Source organism: Camarhynchus parvulus, chromosome 1, assembly GCF_901933205.1.
Source record: "Camarhynchus parvulus chromosome 1, STF_HiC, whole genome shotgun sequence".
Lineage (NCBI taxonomy): Eukaryota > Metazoa > Chordata > Aves > Passeriformes > Thraupidae > Camarhynchus > Camarhynchus parvulus.
The window spans coordinates 63,726,918-63,749,111 of NC_044571.1; the positions used below are offsets into that span (position 1 = coordinate 63,726,918).

Consider the following 22,194-nt stretch of genomic DNA (forward strand, 5'->3'; position numbering starts at 1 on the left):
TGACTGGGGAATGCTGAGCCCTGGTTGAAGCACCAATCTGACACTCAGTAGCTCAGTTTGTTCTGCCAAAGACTTGAAAAGCAGCCTTGGCTCACTTTGGATGTGTTGGATATATATGGATGTATTCATGGTGTCTGCTTTAGCCCCAAAGTTAGATATAGATGCTTCCTAGTTCAAGTTCAGAAGAGACCCAAGGGCCATATTCAGGCTGCCTTTTATACGTGCTCGTATTGCTATCACAGCTGCTTACTGGCCAGTCTGACAGTGGCCTGAATTGCTCTGTAGTGAGCATCTCAGTTACTGTCAGAGTCCACAGAGTCCATGTGCTTTGCAAAGTGGCCTGAGTACAACCCTTTGTCTCAGCTCCCTCATCTATAATCCAGGGACAATAGCAAACCTCAGCAAGACTGTGGGGAGATGTTCAGATCCCAGTGAAGAGAGCAACATGGCTACTTTTATAGGCAAAGATGTACTGTGCTATATACAACAAAAGGGGCACCTGGTTTTAGAGGAGTTTGCCATCTGCAAGAGCTTGCTCCTGGTAAAACATCCGGAGTTAAAAAATAGGATGTAAAAGTTAGCAGGGGTACACCCTGGCACCTGCAGCAGCATTGTTGCATAGACTATGCTGTATTCCAGCATAGCTATTTCCAGATGGCACTGTATTTTTTAATTTCCTCTTGAAGCTGACTGCTATCACACATATATATCATAAAACAAAGATGTACACAAGGGTGAATTATTGCCTGTTCTTTGTTGTACACACTTCCCCAAACATCTGGAGATTTATTTATGTAGCATTTAGTCTTCCTCAGAAGAGAATCTTTGCCTGGAAAAACAGTATATGCAGCAGCTACAGAAGATAAGGAGAAACAGAACAGTATGGCTAATAATGAGAACACCAACAGCAAAAATGTACAGGGTTTTGTCACAGTAATCCTGAGGCTGATGAAAAGGCGGGATGAAATTTGGCAGATACACAGAAAAAACCCAGTAGTTCCCAAGAATGAACCAGAGAAAGAGGAAAAGGCTGAGAGTTAGATGGACGTAGTACTTGTGAGCATTCTGCCTCCAGGGATACTCATCGTCGTCATCATCATCAATCACAACAGACTTGGAAAGCAGCTGCCTCATCCTGGTTGAGTCGTACAGCAGGAGAGTCACCTGGAGGCATTGGGGGAGAAAAGGGAATAAGTAAAGTGGCTGCAGAGAGTCTGAACACTTTCTGGCCACTGCCAGTCTTTGGGTCAAATTAAATTGGGTGTGGGAAAACAGCGTAAGAGAAAGCTAAGGAGCCATAAATGGGGCAGGTACTGCTGGAAAATAATGCAATTTTTCCTTGTAGGTTATTCACCAGTGGGGGGGTCATACACTGGAAAAAAATTGCTGATGGAAAGGCATGAGAACAGATTGCGTAGGGAGATGGCAGCAGCCCCCACACTGGAGACTTTTAAGAACAGATTACAGTAACCGCTAAATGACTTAAGTAGTGTAGTTCCTGCCTTGTAGTGGGTAGATTTTTCTCTTCTAACTCTATTTTTCCATAGTTGTAAAGTTGGATCAGTTTGTATCAAATTATAAAGCATATAGACTATGACTTAAACCTCAAAGAAATTGCTTTAGATACTTGCAATGTACTGTTGTCAAATTTTCTTCAATTAAGTGCCATTTTCCCAGATTGCCCCATTCCTGCCTTCAGTCGAAACTAGCAGAGAAATATGTGGAATAGCATGATGCCAGGTGGTTAGGAAGGGCTGGTATACAGGGAAATGCAGTAGGATTCATCAGTGTTGCCTGGATTTCTCATTTAGTCTTAGCAATACAAAGAACACACATAAATTCACTGGGGTTTTCAGTCTGTTCTCTTTCACAGAGTTATAATCCGTGCTCATTTTTCTGCTTGAAATGAAAGAGAAGAGCATCCCTCATTTTACACTCTTCTTTCTCCAGAACACTGGCCAAGGAAAACCTGTTTGGGTATATATTTTTCCTGGTTCAGATTTTATTCCATGTGCCCCATTTTCAATAGGAAAAACTTAGCAAGAGAATCCAGAGTTTTCTCTTATCCTTACTCTTCTCTGGAAAACTGTTTGTTTATATATAAATGGTTAAATATTTGTTCACAAAACCAACTGGTTTTCCAGCCCAGATATTTTCCAGCCCAGATGTTGGTACCAGTTTTTGAGAAACACAGTTTAAAGTCCGAGCACCAACATAGGCAAAAAAATTATGTTTCCACTGATGTCTCACATCCAGCTGAGCATTCAAAGCAACAGGCTTGCTCAAACTATCATCTTCTCATGTGAACATTTGTTTTACACAGACTCATGAGGCACAGGGGGGATAAACCTGCCTGGCCAGGCTCTGAGGTTTCTGCATGAGGGTGCCTGTGGCTGGACCTGAAGCCTGCTTCAGTCCATTTAGCTTTCAGGTCAGCACTCAGGTTCTATCAAGCTCAGCAGTGAGAACGTGGTTAAATGGCAGATGAGTATTGGGTTTGAGGCAGTCAGAGAGACTTCCCAGGTAGATTTATGAATCTCAACTGCATTTAAGTAGTTCACAGAAAGTGCATTTAATTCTTATGGATATTGCCTTGCCAAGCGTGATTGAAGAAATTGCTGGCAGTCGCTCGCATTGTTACTAGCTGCTGAACATACATTTATGGAGCAGCATGGCATAAATTCAACAGGCCTCTCTGGGTGCTCTAGAATGGTTCAGTTGCCTTGGTGAACAGTTACCACTGCTTTTTAAAAGACTGGAGGTGGTAAAGAAATAGATGAGGAGGCTACAGACTGCACAGATCTGGGCTAGAACGACTTGCTATCAGATGTTGTCCATCACAGGACAGCATCCTTTCAGACTTCATCCTGCACCCATTCTGTGACCTTTTAACTTTCAGAGCTCAAATGAGGGCACTGCTGGATGAAGTCAGTGCAGTCAGTGAACAGAACAGAGGGCAGAGATCAGACAGGCGAGAGACTTGAATTTGGCTGCAGACCAAGCGCTGAGATAACACATGAGTGAAGCTAATCAAGTTCTGACCAAATGCACTGCCAAACTGCAAAATAAGCAGTCCTGCTGTCAACTGAAGTAAAATTCAAACCATTATTTGATGTCAGCATGAATATTAACTGATCCGTTTGCCACCTTAGTTATAGTGAGAAAAACTGACTTTTAAACCAGAAATAGCTAAGAATGAGTCAACATTTTTTATGAAAGCTTCAGTCCACTAGCCTCAAAATTGCCTTTCAGTTCTGCTCTAATCTTTTCTAAACTATTATTAAATGAACCTTTGATTATACAGATAAGTCCACTAGTGTGATTGAATGACTAAGCATTTGCCAGTAGAACTCACAACGCAGCAAATTCCTTGTAACAAGATTAAGCACTTTCTTTTTTTTTTTCCATTTTCTTATTTACTGACCAAAGGTCCTTGGAGGGCATGATTCATATCCCAGTGATGTACTGTGGTTTTGTTGGGTTACCACTCTGAAAGAGTGCAGTGAATGCAGAGACCTGCAGAGGAGGATTCTTCCCTCTTTCTTTCAGTCCTGGCAAAGAAAATGGCTAGAAATGTTGTAGTGAGGCTCTTCGTGCTCCCTAAAAGCCAGTTAACACCTTCTGCAAAGGGACTGTCAGAACAGGGTGGATCCTTTAGAGTCAATGCAGAGTTGTATAGCTTTATAGTGACCAGGGTTTATCACTGGTATGAGGGTGCCTCTACTTGTCAAACTGTCAGGCTGGGGCTCAGCAAAGATATAAGTGAGCACAGTCCACTAGAAGACAGATAGCTGTGGTTAGAAAATGGTGCATCTAGATTAATAAGCCCTGCTGTGTTGCAGGGATATATTCACTTTGGAAGGAAGTGATTCTGCTGCAGTCATTTACTTCTGGCCAGGTCAGAGTGGGAGTAAATTGAACTTGTGAAGGACTGTGTACAAACACAAGTGGTTTTGTGGTACTCCCAAAGCAAGGAGAGTAACTTAGCTTTTTGTCCTGACTGTATGAAAATAATGGAGAAAGATTTGACATGCTTGGAGGATTGCTTGTGGAAAAAGGACCCCATTTACCACAGGCATCCTTGTTAAGTATCATTTCTCTCAGTAGGGATGGTAGCACAGATGCTGTGGTGCAGGAGAAAGTCACACCACAATGTGTGGGACAATGCTGAGCTCATTAGCAGCTCACTTGACTGACAGGTGCTTTTGGTGCTGGAACAAGCATAGCCTGATCCCGTAGCTCTCCAGCACTGGGTGCATGTGGCTGTGTGGAGCTATCATCATGTCTTAAGTAGCAAGTCAAAGTCAAGTCACACAAAATATTTTTCACACACAGAAGGCACATTACCTTTAAGCTGCCAATCACGCCACCCACCAACAGATATAAGGGAATCAGTGGCTGAACTGGGCAGTCTTCCAAAAACTTCATTCCTGAATGGCAAAAATGGATGTTTGTTATCTCAAGTGACCAGATATTGCAACAAGCTGTACAGTGAGAACTATAGATGCTGTAAGTGAAATGTCTTGCTTACACCCAAGACTTGTATCCTGGGTCTCTTGGAATGGGGGCTGAATTAAAAGGGGGCTGCACCTCCCACTAGAGGAGTGAGAGCCATGAACAAGCAAAAGGCAGAAGAAAGAAGAGAGAGAGCAAAGGCAAAACCAACACTGCTATTTTGTGGCAATACTAATTGCAGCCACATATAGAGGTCATTAGTTTCAGCCACAGCTCTTTGTTAAATGACAGCTCTTTGTTAAATGAACCATTGACTGAGCTGGACAGGAAATTTTCATCAGCAGTAGAAAATCCACTGAAAATCAAAACTACGAAAAGAAGGAATTCTGATAAACTTCCCCCAGGATTTCCTGCTCATTAGTTCCTATGAGTGTGGCATGTTCCTGAGTCAGATGCCTGGAAGCTTGGGAGCCAATACCCGTGGGTGCACCTGGAACTGTTTTAGCTTTCCAGGCAGCTGATAGGGAGCTGTAGAAGCTCAAGTTTCCAAGCTGTTTGGGTTGCTGGAGGATAAAAGAAATGGTTGTTATGGAGCTGAGGACCCTGGCAACCCTCAAATCTACTGCAAGAAAGAGAAAGTTGGGTAAGTTTTAGGGAAGAGTGTGTATGGATGTGTGAGGATGTTGCTGGCAGTAGAGACTGAAGCTTGTGATACAGGTCTGTGGCAGTGAAACTCATCTGTCCAAATATAGATGTCTGCAATGCAGGCATCCATATGTGAACTAGTTTTCTACACTCTGAAGTCAATAGGGAGAAATAGGCACTTGTAAAATTCAATTCATTTTTCCTGAGATAGGCATTTGAAATGGGTTGGGTGAGTTGGTCCCTGAAAGCACTTCTGTCTCTCCAGGGCTATACAAGAAATCCAGACAGCCAGCTATAGATACCTGTAAGTTAGCTGGGATGAATCCCTTGCCCAAGGCTCTTACCCAATGGCATCTTCAGAAATTTTAAACAGTTCATTACACTGTAATTTTATTGGTATTGATCCCATGCTTTAGGGCTTTGACAGATCAGTTGCACAGAGTAGAAAGGATTTTCTGTTTTCTTCTTGCTATATAAATAGTTTGCAAGGAGATATTCTGACTTTTCTTTGAATAACTGGGGTTACCTAGTTGCAGGATACCAAAAGGAATGTGCAAGTCTTATTGCTAAGCATCTCTCAGGTGAAACATCTTGCCTCCATTTTCAGAACTACACTGAATAGGAGGAATTAGGAAAGAAGTACCAGTGGGTTTTGGTTTGGTGGAGTTGTTTTGTTGTTTTGGGGGTTTTTTTTGGTTTGGTTTGGTTTTTCTTTTCTATAGCTGTAATCCTCTTTAGCTTGTCAATTTGCCCACCAAATCCACTGCTGTTTCTTGTCCATAACATTGCTCATGTCCTGAAACTCTCCTGCACTCTTTGCATGGCATAATACAGGTGCTCTGGATTGTGGTTTCTTGCTACAGGTCTGACTTTAGTCACAGGACATGGGAGAGTGTTTTGTGGTCTGCAGTTTTGTGATCCCCTGTGTGTAAGGGCTGTTGAGTCCAGTGGACTCTTCTATACTAAGCATTTATTACCAGCTTTTGTATAAATGAAAAACATTGCACTTAGATGAATTTGGACTCTCTCCCCTTTCATTCTTATTACAAAGCTGTGATTTTTTTGTCCATTTTGCCACTATGTAACATTGAGACCTGATCAGACTCCCGGCTTTACAGGGGTGGGCAGCAGGGAAATTGTCACAAATTACATCAAATTCATCAGAAAGCTGCTGCCAAGATTTCCAAAGTTCTTGGCCATCTAATGGCCTGCCACAAAAGCAGCTGGCCAGGGATCACTGGGAATATATTTCAGTTTAGGAACCTAGGCAATTTCTATTTCCAATGTGTTAACTGAGATTTCAGTTTGGGGGGGAAAAGAAGTCGAGAAAAATGCCTTTCTCTTTTTTTCTCATGCTGCTCCGATTCTCTTTCCCAGACAAATCTATTATGGAATCCTTTCATATATATATATATATATATATAAAAATATATAACATGATATCTGTCAGTCTTGGGAAGGATTTGAGTGACAGACAGCGGCACTCTGTAGGTTTTGGGAGACTACTGCAAACAGATATAACAGCAAAAGAGTAGGTCAAAGCAGGTGATACAGTAGTAACTTTAAAAATACACCCCAAGATGTGAATAGGAAATGTGGCCCTACAGTTGACAGATGGGCACTGGTATTTGTTACAGTGAAATCAGCAAATGTGCCAATCATTTCTCACACAGCGTGTATTTGGTTTATCTGGGAGCACCAAAACTAGTTGGAAAGCATCAGTGCTACCTCTTCTTTCCCACAAGCAACAACTATGTTCTCCTTTAACTGCTAGAGATGGGATATATTGACCATAAGAGATCAAAGGTCTGCTTCTACTGCAGTGCTCCCTGCAAGCCAGAGCAATCTGTGGTTCAGAGTGAAAAGCAATTGAGCCTGACCACAACACAGACCAGCACAGGAGTCCAAATGAATGAACCAAAGACCTTTGCAAGATCAGACACAGCCTGAACAGCATCCAAAGGGAAAAAACAAGAGATGGGAGGCTTGGGAATGCAGAGGTACTTACACATTTTACCTCTTGGCTACCACAGAACAACAGTGCAGTGGGATCCAGGACATAGGGTCCAGCAAATGGAAAGAGCACTTGTGAGCAAACAGGACAATGGCTTCTCTAGGGGCACCGTTTGGGGCAGTGCTCTGGCATGGCCCATAAAGGATTGCTACCAACCAAGTGTCCTTGTAACTCATAATTACCCATGAGATGAGAGGTCAGGACAAATAAAAATCAATACAGCATTGGCCTCTTTTAGCTGCTTTACTCTTCTCAGCTGAAATGGCTGAAGTACACCCACAGGAAAGGAGGGCTGCTGTACAGCAAGGCTGACCTGCTCTTTGGTGCCCACTACACAACATTATTCCTAATGGGAGGCAGAGACCTCAACATGCCAGGCCATTTTCAGTGTTCCTATGCATGGCTGCAGCTGTCATCACTTAGCACAGACCTCAGTCGAGCCCTGAGTGTGGGCCTTACACTTGGATCTAGGTGCTGCAGAGAATTTATCTCAAAGTAATTGCTTTTGGGCACCATTTTATCAGAAAGCATGTCAGCAAATCAGAGGACTGGCTGAATGACTGGAATGCAAGGAAAGATTGTGTCAAACAACAACTGCTAAAGCACAAGACTGGTTCCCACATAAAGGCATAGAGTACGAGAATAGGTTTCAGACAATTCTCAGGAGAATTTTAGATTTGATGAATTATTTGGTGTTATGAGTGTGAGGAGTTGTACTGGGTTAAATTTGAACAGGGGACAATTTAGGCTGCTTATTAAAAAAAACCCCATGTCATCAGCTTTCAAATGTGATTTAGCTACCCTTGGGGTATTCTGTATATAAAGGTACTCTGGACAACATACAGGAATGGATTATTGAGAGTAATCCTTCACTGTCCCGGAAACTAAAAAAAAATGTAAATAAATCTCTATATCTTTGGACTGTTTAGTGAAAAAAGGGATCTTCTCTGCCAGTAAAAGTGAAAAAGCTGCTAAACATTCTATGGCTTAAGTGATGTCACAAGTCTGCAGCTTGGAAAATATGCTGAGTCCTTTTTATGTATCTTGAATTATACTGTGATTTACAGCATTATTGAATTTTAAGAGTGTATCATGTTAGCGTGTAATTATTACCAGGGCTGCCTGTTATTCATCTCTGAGTTTTAACAAGTATTTTATCTCCCAGTGTTCCTCTGTAGGAAGCAAGAGCCGAAATGACTGGAGGCACATCAGCAAGTTTTTTTCGGAGATCATGGTAACAGAATATTATCAGAAAATCATAGAGTTTTGCTTGGAAAATAAATATCTGCATTTTCCTTGACATTTCATTTTCCTAAAAATACCTCTGCTGATATGGAGCTGCAGGAAACCAATATCCTCTGACAACACTACATTATAGTGACATTATCTCTTAATTTCAGTAAGCTGTGGGGGAAAAAACGGCTCTGTATCTGATGCAGGAGATATCCAGAGCTCCAGGCTGATATCTTACTATAGACTTTCCGCTTCTCACTGATCTTAAAGATACTGTGAAATATTCCTGAGAAATTATATTTGTAAGTGGTCAGATTCCAGATCTGGATTCATTTCCAGAAGGCAGGATGTCAGTATGCATGGAAACCATACCACATTTTGTATTATACCTTCCCATCCCTATTTCACAGTTCAGGCATATTCAGCCTGGGGAGAAGCTAAAGCTAGCATCTTCTTAAGGGATAAATAGCAATCTTAAGTCATGGATATATATATAAGAGCAGAAGTGTTGAGATGCAGCTGTTCAGTCCATTTTGCTACTTCCAAATTGCTCCCTAATCCCTCATTAGAACTCCCTGGTTCCTAATTAGGACATCCTAATTGGAATCCCACCATAGTCATGAGTGGTACTTTGAAAGCCCCAGATTAAGGGAATAGCACCAGCCTTTGCTGAAGACTATGTGGGTTTGGATAACTATCCATGCCAATGGGCCAGGCATCCCAACTGCCTTAAAAGTCACCTCATCTCAAGGCAGACGCCTAAGAGAGGGTGTGGGAATTTCCCTTAACAGCCTGCAAGGATAACACACAGCACTCAGCGTGGCTGTGGATGCACACAGTCTGAGTCTAGGTGGGATGCAGCTTGCCCTCAGCGTCTGCATCTAGAGATCCTTTGGACCATCCTTCATGAGGAATGAGGCACCAGGTGAAGTGAACAGCTTCTCAAAGACAAGGGCTTCTCAAAGACAACAGCTCTTGAGGACTTTGAATTCAGTGATCTGGATACACTGGAAAAAGGCATTCAAAATCTACAAGACAAAAACTGATATGTCTGGTAGGGAGCAGCACTGCCAAAAACCATCTGGGCTTACAATGCATCATAAACTAAATTGGAGGAAATGGGTTGGTGCAGAGAGACCATGTTTCATTTTGAGGTGTGTTTACAGAAATCCTGCATGTTAAACAGAGGAGCTAATTACTCTGCACTGCTCATTCCTCAGGTCTCAGCTGGAGGCCTGTGTTACATCATTCTTTTATTAATAAAGAAAAATACTTACATTGCACAGAGGTCAAAGGACGGAGGCAAAAATGAAAAAAAAAAAAAAAGCTACAGAAACAGTGACCTGTGAGGTCAGGACGAAAGAATTAGGTTTTTAAGACCTCTGGGAAAACAAAAGAGAAGATGGAGCAGGGTTATAATAGCAGCCTTCAAACAGTTCAAAGGATCTCTTGAGTAGGACAGTGACCAATATGTTTTTGTGACCACAGTGGGCAGGACAGGCTGTAATCTGTTTAATTTGCCGTAGGAAAAATTCTGGTTGGATATGGGGAAAAATATTTTGTCTTTGAGACAATAAAATGTTGAAATGGCCTCCTTGGGAAGCCATGGAATTTCCGTGAGCAAGGGCAAGTCAGACATCTGTCAGGGATGCTGTGAGCACATGGGCCTGTCTAAAAGCAGAGGTGGATTGGTGTCTCCACTGATGTTTCTTAAGTGGGGTTCACAACCCATATGGAGGATGTGAAAGGCCCAAAGGGAGCAATGAAGCATTACAGGAAAAACAAAGATCTATGTTAATGGTAAGGGAAAGGTGATGCTTAAGAGGGGCCTTATGCAGTTTAAAAAGGAATAAAATTCTGCAGCTCAAAGGATTTTCCTTTCTTAAATATTTGATCTTGAACTGCTACTCACAAATCCAGCCTTCTAGGGCAGATCAGCCAAAAACCAGGTCTGACTTTCAAAAAGGGAGAAATAGCAGCCTACAACATCTCTTTTTCCCTTCCAGCACTATGCTTCTAAAATTTTTGCAGTGTAGTTAATACAGAGGGATCCTGAGTAATGAAATCTTCTCATATGTCAGATTCTGAGCTTCCTCCCACAGACAAAGCTGGGTTTTGAGGTAAAACACACTGGAGGGTTTTTTAAGATAAACAGGGTCAGAATTCAAGTACTCCTTCATTCTTGATACAGAGTGTGGGCTGAGATTCTGTCTGAAGCTAAAGTACCAAGACAGGGGTTTAACAGTTGGAAACCCTGAATTTTCCAGTTCCTTTCTTCCACCAGATATGTTAACCTGCCACAGAGTGCCAGGAAGTTTCTATTTTCAATTTAGTTGGCAACTTACCTATAAAAGTCATGGACAGTGGTAAGGCAAGGAAAGCGAGGAGACCAAATATAAAGCATGCTGTGAAGGAGAAAAGAAAGACACTGTTATTTGGGCTAGTTCAAGTTTAGAGGCCAGCATTTCCATCCAGCTCTTTACAGATGCTCTGTAAATCCACACAATTGTGTAGGAAGAAATACAGTGCACTTGATGGGGTGGGAATATCACCTGTGAGGTGCAGCATTTGCAGTGATGAGACCAGTACATGTTTTATCACTTCCAGGAGGCAGTGAGAGACACAAACTGCTTTTGAAGGTACTGCTTGCAGCTTGTCTTAATCCAAGGGCAAGGAGTCATCCACTGCTGCCTTATCCTGCATCCTTTTCAGAGGCACTGCCAGGCGACTGTGCAGTAACAAGTAATTCTGCATCAGCTAATCCATGGCAACTGATGAGCCGTATCTGTTTGCTAAGCAAATAGCAGCTTTAATGCCATTCCACTTACTTTTCACTGATAGCTAAATAAACTGTCTTTATCACAGATGTGAATAGTTTCTGGCTGGTCTAACTCCCTGGCCCAGCTTAGCTCACGAGCACAAAGGCAGCAGCCCTGCTGCAAGGAGTGGGATTTGTCATTGGGCTAGATCAGTTTAAGCTGTGTGGAAGGATGCTCTAAGGGGTGCACACAGACTCTCCCTGCAGGTGAATGGATCTGAGGGGCTTACTGACTCCCTAGAGAGTTGCTGGTGTATCTGAGCCCTGGTGTTTCCCCTGCACAGCCAGGTGCTGCAGAGGATGAGTGCTTACCTTCCTGGTGGGTGAGGGACACTAGTGTCTAGAACAGTGTGAGCAGCCTGTCTCACAAGAGCTGTCCCCTCTGTGACTAATCATGAACACTTGGCAACATTAAAGTGAAAGGCTGCCCTGCCAAATAAGAGTGAAATATAATGAGGACATTCTGTGACAAGTGTCCCTTCAGAGCCCTCCCAGAAATGGCTTAGGCTGCAAGCGGGTACCTGAGGGTGCCAAAGTGCAGGTGGGCATAGATTGCAGAAGGGCCGAGAAGAGCATGGATAAGAAAAGGAGTAGGACGTCTCCTTGGAGGCTTATGAAAGAAATCTTGGAGCAAGTATTTGGATTTGGCTTGGGGCCAGCCCTTTCCCTGGGTAAACTGTGTCCTGCAGTTCCCCATGCCAGAGAACTGCAACCTCTGCAAGGTGCACGGTGTCCCCCTGGCCGTGCAGGAGCAGGGACACTGCCAGCACCCTGCAGACAGTGCCACTCTGGAAAATTCTGCAGCACTGCCAAAATACCACCCTCAGGCTGCCTTAGAGAAAAAGGGCAGCATCACCGCCTCTGTTTTCCAGAAGGAGAAACAGAGAGGACATAGGAGCAGCATCAAAATTCAGAGCAGATCCACCAGGCTTTCTGACTCGCAGACACTTTTCATGGGAACACACCATCCCCCACATGCTGCTCGTGTTTTCTCCACAGAGAACCAGGATCTTACTTAAGCCCTTAAGAGACATCTTTCTCAGAAGTAGCATGTTTGTTATCTCCATGAACTGGGGGAGACTGAGGGTATTTTGAGCCAAAGAAAGCACTTCTGTTCCTTTGTGCCACCCCCTCCTCCTTTCCCTATCGGCCAGTCTCCTCCCCCCCACCCTCCCTCTCTCTCATTTTTGCTCAGACTCCTATCTCTTGAGTACTGCATAATACAGAAATTCTTCCTCTGCTTGAATAGTGTCCTACACTTGACTAAGCTCTTTTAGCTACTGACAGCCTCTCATTAGAACAACTCAGCCTAGAGCCTCCCTTTTCACCACATGCCACATTTTGTGCTAGCTCCTCTTGCCGTTATCTAGACTGTTCTTTCATATCAAGAAGTGATGGTATTGTAAATAAGTTGGGCTTCCAACATCATTTCTGGGCAAACAGTGCCCACAGGCTGGGCAACTCATTTATCTGGTGCCCAAAGGGGTGCTGCTCAGGTCTGCAGGCATTGCACCGACTGCCTGGTGTGGCCGCAAGTGCTGTCACCGCAGCGCAGCCCTCGGAGCGACGTCACCCCTCTGCCTGTGGTTTCGCAGCTGCCTCCTATCCCTGTTCCTGCTGCAAGGGAAGTGCTCAAGAGCCCGGGAGGCGGAGGAGGACGAGGAGGAGAAGGCATCATGCCATTTGTTAGTTGTGCAGCGCCTGTTCTGCCTGACCCCGGGGAGGGATGCTGCAGTAAGCTGTGGAAAAAGCTCAGGGGGCTCATGTGCATGCGAGGCTGCACATCTGGCACACAGGTGTCCGTGCTTGCTGGTGTCTGACATCTGCCCAGCAGCCCGCTTTTGGAGGGGAGAAGTGGGAGGTAGAGACCACTCGAAGCTCAAGAGAAAGAGATAATGGTTCATTAATTCCGCTCCCAAAGCAGGCACTGGGAATGTATTTACTCATTATCTCCCCATTCAGCTAACAGCCTCTTCGGTCTCGAATTGGAGGGGCAGATGCATAGTCTGGGAAGGCTTCCAGATCCATGTTTAACAAAGTGAGACTCTTCAACAATTGCCTACACAACTGGCAGGGCTCTGCAGCCGCTCTCAGTGTCGCTAGCAGCGCTGAAGACTGATTTTCCCGGAGTGTGTGGGGGTTTCACAGGAATGCTGCTCAGCCGGGATACACGCCTTCTCTGCCCGGGTTTGTCTGGGCTCTGCTGCCCCGTTCTGGTCCGAAGACAAATTGCTTCAGAGAGTGGTACTTGCCGCAGGGTAGCCCGGCTCAGCAGAGAGGACGCTGCTCTGCAGGCAGGTCCTACGTGTGGGGCTTGTGGTGTTTTTGTGTAGGCGATATCGCCTCACAGCCTGGTCAGAGGAGACCCTGGCCCCATTCCTGGAATAAGTAGCAAGAAAGGGCTGGTAGTCTCTAAAAACACAGCACAACCAGGGAAGTATTTCCAGGCATGCCTCGGAAGGGTATCTGGTATTCCATGAAGCTGGTGCCTGGGCATCAGGCAGGAAACCTCACTGCTCTGTACCAGCAGGGCAGCTCCTGGTAAAGTCTGGCTGTGGGATCCTAACATGCTGGGAAATGGATGGAGGGAAGAGCCCGTGTCTGGGATCACACCAGAGGAAGAAGAGAGCCGGTGGCTGAATAGCTTGCACGTTCCTTGAAATCTCTGCTCACAAAAATTAGATCAGTGGGTGCAGGTTTTGTGTCTCCTGCCCAGCAGTACAGTCAGCCGATACAAATCTGCTGTTTGGCTGAATTCCTCTTGCCAGGATTTCCCCACAGAAGCAAAAATGCTTGAGATCACTGTTGACATTTTGGCTGTATGTCATGGTCTCTCTTCTGCCTGATGCCTGAGCCTTTGCATCTTCCACAGGCATGCCCCTGCACTGCAGCTCTCCTCCCAGGCCTCTGCCACTCCCTTGTTGTGCCTGGCCTCAGGACACACAGCCTGTTGCCCTCTAGCATTTGCTTGGGATATGGAGGCAGTATTGGAAGTGACACCAATTCACCCGTGAGCTCCTCAGACTTTATTTTGCTGCCACAAGTTTTCCAAGCACTTGAAAATTACAGATCAGCTCAGGCTGTCCCTATTTACTTTGAGGAGAGAGAAAAATTTCTTTTCAGGTAAGAGTCTTCACAAGATTTTCAGAAGCTATTTATGAATATAAATCTCAATCTACCTACTCTCCTCTGTAGTATGCTGATACAGCTGTAGTGCAAGCTGCTCAGTAGAATGACAAGCTCTCTGATAATAAATACAGTAATAAATGAAGTGTTACATTGCCATCACTCCTAGGTGCTATTTGTTCTGTAGTCTGTCAGGCTCTGGATAAAAAAGATTTTTTTTTTTTTTACATGAGATACTACCAGCTTCCAAACAAAGTCTGCAGTTACCCCAGGATTTATCTGCATGAACAAGCTGAGGAGCAAAACTCTGTGTGAAAATATGCCAAAGCATGCCCTTTGGACAACACCCTGTGGGAATGCTGCTCTGAAGGGGCCTGACTCCCAGCAGTCTGGGTGTTAGGAAATTTGGGTCAAATTCACTTGGCAGGGCCCCATGGCTGCTGGTGCCCTGAGGCAGGCGCAGATGGCAATGCAGTAGCTCAGCAAGCAGTGTCACAGTGCGCTGCACTGCAGCATGGGTGCTGTAACAGGCTGGAGTGCAGGTGGGGAGCAGGTATTTTCATCCATGTTTTATTCCTGCATGGCATCTGCAGGCATCCCCTGCAGTGCTGATAGGCACTTGGAGAAAAGAAAGAATGCAGCCTGTGAGGGTGTTGTGGTGGCAGAGAAAGTCTCGATGGATCTTTCTGAGGAACCGGCCCCAGTAAGATTGTGTTTTACAGACCAGGCATGAGTCTGCCCGTGATTTTGGTAGCTGTGATTACTGGCTGTCATTCTGTGCTTTCAAGTCACAGGAAAATGTCTCTATCTCAGATGGGGTATGCAGAAAAGACTTGGATGAAGTAACATGAAGGAAAGGAATTAAATCTGTTCAGCTTGGACGGCCACCACCAAATAAGAAAATAACAGGAAGGTTTGAGCACTCAAAACCAGACCTGTGAGTGATCCAAAGAGTAGAGACATGAGATATCCTTGAGCAAAACCAAAGACTGCTCTGTTCATGAGGCTAAATGCCATAGCAAGGAGATATATTGATGGATTAGTCTCTGGGGATGAATGGCAGGAATCCCATCCCTGGCATGATTTAATCCCTTGACCAGACTAGATACTCAGAAGCTGGAGGATTGAGGGTAAGGAACAGCCATTCCCATGGAGGCCTCTAGTTCCTCCAAAAGGAAAAAAAACACCATTTGAGGCAGGGGAAGTGTGAGGAAACTGACCAAATCCTAGCTCAGCTCTTTGCTGTGTTCCACCCCTCTCTGCTTTGGCAGGGTTGAATTACTGCAATATAGAACTTTGGTACCCAGATATCAGCATCACATCACCCAAAATTTATGTCCTAGGTATAGGTGCCTTGGGGGTTAAGCAATATTGCAGAGTGTCTAGCCTGGATTTTATATTATGCCACTGGATACTGAACTACAGTTACACCATGGTCTAAATTCTGGATTTGGCCCCTTGTGAATAATTTCCAGAAGCAGTTTTATAACAATATTTAGGCATTTCATATAGAGCTATTCAGTTTGCTTTGCAGTAGACCCAGGGTAGTGGATTAGGCTTTTTTTATTTTGGTCAGTAAATTGAAGACTGAACTTAAATTGCTACACTGAGAATGAAAAGATGCTCCACAGGTGGGTTCTTGGAGCTCTTGGGAGTTATTTCAATAGCAGGAGACCAAAGGTACAAATGTGGATTTTGCTGAAAAGGTCTTTGAAAAATAAATACAGGATGATGAGGAAAAGTGAAATTAAGCATCACTGCATTTCATGAGGGCTTGCATTTTAATGAACATAACATCAATTTTGGATGCACTAGCTGATCCACAGCTAAAGCTGAGCTTATTTTGAACTTGAGCATGATAAGAACCTGAAGATACTTTTCTGGAGTGGTATTTCTGAGTTCCTCACACATGGGTAACTTTTCAGGTACCCAAGAGGGTACTTCTGGTGTAGAAGAGCATAGGTGAGATCAGAACTAATCCATATCTTTAAAAAAAAATTCTAAAGGATTAATTATTTTCTCTCTCATTATTGAAGTTCGAGTGGTAATTTAATAACAGGGAATGGTAACATTTTGCTTGTTGACACTAGGAACAAAAAATCAGAGAAAATACCACTTTTGACATTTTAAATTGTGGTATTCACCAGTGAATCCAGATCCTCCCTGCATGTCCTTTCTGCAGGATGTGAGGGATCCCACAGGGACCAGTTGGGTCCCAATTCCACTCCCAGGCACTTGTCAGGGTGTAATGAGGGTGTACCCCTTGGGCTCTGTACCCCTTGTTTTCTATTACCCCTTGTTTTCCAAGGGCTCTGTACCCCTTGTTTTCCATTACTCCTCTGCCCTCTTTTCCCCTAGGGCAGTGATGAGCATGAAAAAGTAGGCCAGAAAATATCCTCTCCTTCTCTACCTGTGCCAGGTTTCTGCAGGGAGGCCTGGATTGAGCTTTCTGTCCCTTTGGCCTGATTTTCTCTGCCAGGTTGTAAGACAGCAAGGAGTTGAGGAGTTAATCATTAATAAAAGTTCATTCCGATCTTTGAGAGCCTTTCAGGCAAAGCAAAGATCAGGAATATAGAAGACTCCAAGGTAACACCCTAGACTGGCAAATGGAGCAATTAGTGTGGGTAAAGTATGAGTTATGATGAGTGGTCAAGGGGTTTGCTGCTTCTTGTATTTGAGTGGAATTAGAAATTGCTACTGCCTAGAATTGAAAGCAAAAGGCACTTGCAACTCAGAGTGCAAAGGAGATGCAGTCAGCAGGAGTAAGCTGCTTTAAAACCCATGGATTTTAACCTCCTGCTGAGGAGACTGCTTCCCTGATCTTACAAAACTCCACCTCTGAAGTGTATCTCTCCTGTGCCTCTATGCAGCTTGCACAGCCTCAGCCCAGGTCAGCTTTCTGCTGCGCTGCTGCTGAGAGCAAGAACCAGCCTGTTCAACCAGCTGTCAGCTCATTACAGCCCTCTGTGTCCTCCACCCTGGGTGGGGAGAACCAGTTGCTTTAAAACCTGAGCAAGCCCAGGCTGTCATGCAACAACCTCTGTCCAGATAATTGATGCTTCCAAGCCCCAGGAAGGGGCTGCTTATGGGGGATACCCCCCCCCTAGATGGCCCTTGTGCCAGGGAGCCGGCAGGCAGAGGGAAGAGTAACCTGTCCCAGATCTCACTGGGTGACAGGGGGAATATCCCTGACCCTATTCCATCCCCAGACTTGTGTCCCTGTGCTATCACACAGGCTGGCAGCAGTTTTGCTTGGTGGGAATCACTCCTAGGAGAGTTTGTTCCCAGGCTGGCTATGCTGCTCTTCACGAGGTGATTTTCCCTGTGGATGCTTCTGCTGCACTATGTGTAAGGTAACACTTCAGAGAGGAGGCTAACACATTATTTTGCTTAGGCTGTCTGTTGCTGCCCATATTTAGGTACATGGTGATATTTTTTGAAATTTTGTGCTGGTTGCTATACTTCAAATACTGCAACAGGCAGCTGCTGTTAGGGTAGAGTTACTATTGCACACTCCATCAGTACCCAAAATTATCTAGGAAAGGAAACTTCAGTGAAAGATTCAGGTGGGACTTGGTACCATTGTGATTCCTTTATATACTTGGCTTAGCAACAGCAGGGCTGCTTAAATACATAAGGCAATGGCTATCAGAACTGCCTTACCATTGCTGGCAATTTTAGATATGCACCGGTGGCAGGCTTTCTCCAGGCCAGCAGCCATGGTGGGTAGTGAGCCTTCTGTGGTGCCTGTGGAGACAGAGAAATTCATATGGCTGTGAGAAGTGTCTTTATCTTACCAAGTACCTTGACTCAGAGTACTCTCACACATGCTGGCAGGCTTTCATTACCCTCAAAAACCCCAAGCACGCACAAACCCAGCCAGCAGTGTGGCATACCCAGAGGCAGGTATGCCTTCCAGCAGCCCCAGGCTTGCCTGCTGGTGATGATGCTCAAGCCCTGGGGTCACAGGGAAGCTGGGGGAGAAGTGTTAATGCTATCTTCCCAAAAGCTGTGAAAGGTTCTGTCTTCACCTTGATTGGGTTTTGGGCAGAACAAAGTATTTAACTCTTACGAGAAAACCCGGGGAAACAGGTGGGGTTTGGTACACAAACCTCAGCAAGAGCTGACTAGTGAGCAAAAATGAATTAAAGAAAAAAAGGAAGAGAGAAGATAAAAAGAGTTTTAAGGTCAAGGAGGATTCTGAAGAAAAATATGGAATAAAAATTGCAAACCACAGGGAGCCCAGAACAACATGCCTTTGACAGAAAAGTAGCTGGATTAGAAAGTAGCTCCTTGTAAAGAAGAATTTTACAAGGTGGGGTGAGGGATGAGCAAGCAGCCAGGCATCCAAGCTCTGGCCTCAGACAGCACCAGACATTTAAGTAGCATTCCACATCAATGGGAATGTGGAAAGCTCACACACACACACACACACACACACACACACTCCAAGCCTCAGCTTCTGGCCAGAGTCACCACAAGCCTGCCACCACCCGCAGCTGTGTGACAGAGGAAGGTGTGTGTGGAGGAGGCCAGGATAAGGGAATCTGCATTCCTGTACCTACCTCAAAATAGCCCCTAGATTTCTTAATGGTTAGAGAGCAGTATTTTAAGCTTAGTCTCACTGTTCTAAGTTGCCATGAGACCCACCCTAGGGCTTTCTTGTGCAATGCTGTGTCCAGCTTGGCCCAGAGCCTACTAGGGACCACGGGCTCCCAGGCATGTACTGAAGATAAAGACACACTTGTTCAACCAGCTGATCCGTGGCCATACCCCTCTCCAAAGTCTGTCCAAGCCCTACTAGTCATGGCTGAGCAGAGGAGGCTGTCTCCAACCCCAGACAGGACCCTCTGCTGCCATGGGAAGGGGACGGGGTTTGCTCCTTGAACAATGGCATTGCAGATTCTGTTTCCTGGCAGTTAATAGAGGCAGGTGTGGTTTTACCTGTGGGTGAATGACCAAGCAAGAGTCAGGGACTGAGGCATTCACAGGCACCCCACCAGATCAGTAACCCTCGCAGGCAGCAGGCAGCCACCAATGTACACATCCAGGTTTCTAGTGTGCCTGATCTCATCAGATGTCTCATGGAATTTAGCTCTCCTTTTCCAGCCCTCATTTTCGTATCCCAGAGGACATCTCCTTCAGTACTGAACGATGGACTGGAATGGAAATTACATATGAGTGCATGACCTCTGGTGAGTGCATGTGTCTCTTACCAGCCACCAAACCTTCTTCAGCAGAGCAAACACTGTGCCTATGGGCTGCAACTATAGATGAGCATTTCAAGGAAAAAATAAGCACTGTTGCATGCTCAGGGAAAACAGGCAGGAGGAAGGGAAACTGGTACTTTTCCCAACCAAATGACATATTAACTTTAAAGCTTTCAGTGCAGGTTTGTTTCTAGAAGATGAACAAACAGGCATTCATTTTGCATCTGGCAATGTCTGCTGACAAAGATGCTCTAAATTGTGCATAGATAGGGAATATTAGTCATTATGTAAATGTTTATTACTAAAATTACTTTTATAGCAGTAATTCTTACAGAAACAATCAATCCAATGCCATATTAAAAATCAGTTAAATATCAAATTATCTTAAGCAGAATTTATTGTGGCTGGGAATGCTGGTTTTCCATAAGCAGAGGGTGAACCAGACGTTTTTTATCTTTATTTACTGGTCTTTTACACTAAAAGAAAAAGATAAACTGAAGGAGGACTCTGTATCTGGAAGCATGTCACCATCTAGTGACAGAGCCCAGAAGTGACCGTGATTCAGAGCTCTGTGTGTGCTGTTCCAACAGGTGAGACAAAGAAATCAATTTCACGATGGCTGTGCACAAAGCCTGTTCACACAAGAACACAACACACATAACTACCAGGTAATGGTTTCAGTCCTTGCTCAGATGTTGTCTTGGACTTCTCCAGGACTGACAAATCCCTCAGAGAACTCATTCCATTTGCCAGATAAAGAGGTGTTTCCCCTTTCCCCTACATCTTTGGTGATTCTGCAGAAGCTGCTGTGGGTGTTCAGCATGAATTATTTTCTTTTGTGCCAGTGCATGAGGGTGCTAAAGTGCAATTCAGCAGCCAGGCAGCTGCAAAATTGTTTTGTTTCACAGCTGAAACTGAGAAATTGTCACTGAAACTCACAGGAAACTAAAATTGGCACAGCACAAAGACTGGTGGCATACAAGGGCAGGAAGGTGTCCTGCCCCACTGTACCTGCTCCCAGTTTGATAGTGAGTTGGGAAAGTCATACGAAAAACATAAAACTCAGCCAGGGAAAAAAGTTCAAGACCAAAGCCAACTTCTGGACCTCCTCCCATCAGTCCTTCCCTGGGTTTTGTTTCCTCAGTGGAAAGGAACCTGCCCTTGGGTTAGAAGGACCAGCAAGCAGTGGGGACAAGTCTCTGAACCCCTTGCAGGAGGCTGGAGCCATTCCATACGGCTGCTTTTTAGGGTGGCAGCTTGCAGCTGAGCCACACTAGAGTCACAGCACCCCTGTGCCTCTCCCAGGCTGTCTGATACTCCTCACTGAGTGCCCTCACTGCCGGGTTTGCCCACCCAGAACACATACCGTGTCTCACATTTCTGCCACCTGTTGTAACTCAGTTCCTTGTCACTTACAGGCAGCAGTGATAAATGTGTGTAGCACAGACCATCCAGCTTGTTTCCTTTGTAATTTCAGCTAGTTTTAGCTTTAAACTATTTTTCTGGTCATTATTCTCATCCTAAATGTTTAGCTAATAGGAATCAAAAGAGGGTGAGTACTGACTGGTGCATGCCTGACCTACAGCAAGCCAAAAGACAACTTCAGGCTGGCCCCACCATGTGTTAGTCCAAACAAGAGCCATGTCCATCCACAATAGATGGACACTATGGTGTTCAGAGTTTTCAAATTGAGCTCTTCTCTCTCCCAGATGCAGGTGCCCCACTCTGTGCTGGTGGACACAGCAGGCAGGATTGGTGGGGCTTCCTAAGATCCCAGTTCCCACTTGATGGCTTCTGACTGCCAGGGGATCCCTGCTGGGACACAGGAGGTGTACATGGGCCAGCAACCCGCTCTGGACCAAGGGCTCTTCTCTAAGGTCTGCTAGAGGGAACAATTGTTTTTTCTTTTTCTGAAATATTCCGAGCAAAGTCCTCTTCCAGATCCGGTTTCCTAACAAACCACAAAGCCCCATGCTGGCTTTCATTGTCCAGGTCCCAGCAAACCCCTCTTACCTGAGAGTGCAGTGGGTGCCAAATCCGTTCACCTGCGCGTGTGGGAGATGGGGCAGAGGAACAGCAAATCCAGCCTTCGGTGGGAGCCAACTGGTAGAACCCTCTCTGCTGGGACCCCGGAGCTCTGCCCGGCTCCCTGGGACTCTGCCCGTGGGCGGTGAGGCACGGAGGGGGCTGCTGCCTTTTATTCCTGCTGGCCTCCCGCTCTCACTGCTCTCCACGGCAGCACGGTGGGAGCTGTGGGATGCAGGAGCGCTTGCCGGCGGAGCCCATCCTCATTAGGCTTCCCCACTCCCACGGCTGGCTGCAGCCACAGCCCACCCTGTGCCTTTCCAGGGTGACAGCAGGGGGAAGCAAAGGACCCCACACAACTGTGACTGTACAGGAGGGGGAAAAAAACCAAAAAAACCACCAACAAATTTCTTTCACTAAGTCTTTTATTTTAGTGGGAAAAAAATATTTATTCAGAAATCAGTCGAGAGTGGTAAGTACTTGGTTCATTCTTCATGCAATTCCCCCCCTTCCCCATCAATGCAGCTGATAGAGCTCTTTGCAAACTGCCACGTGTATCACCTTAGCTGTTGGGTCTTTATGTCTTGTGTCACCTGGCAGAGTGTCACCTATTTGTTAGGTGGTTACCTGCTAGATCACCTTCCCATCAGCAGGTGACCATCTGGCAT

General features: G+C 45.2%; 1 protein-coding gene across 1 annotated transcript; it reads right to left on the reverse strand.

The window, feature by feature from the left end:
* Positions 1–737: 737 nt before the first annotated feature.
* On the reverse strand, positions 738–21,712 carry TMEM272 (transmembrane protein 272). Its single transcript, XM_030959774.1, has 5 exons — positions 21,515–21,712; positions 17,955–18,038; positions 10,693–10,752; positions 4,348–4,430; positions 738–1,164 (listed from the first exon to the last, which is right to left on the reverse strand). Exons 2-5 carry the CDS (start codon positions 18,010–18,012, stop codon positions 802–804), a joined length of 564 nt encoding a protein of 187 aa, XP_030815634.1. The 5' UTR covers positions 18,013–18,038; positions 21,515–21,712; the 3' UTR covers positions 738–801.
* Positions 21,713–22,194: the final 482 nt, after the last annotated feature.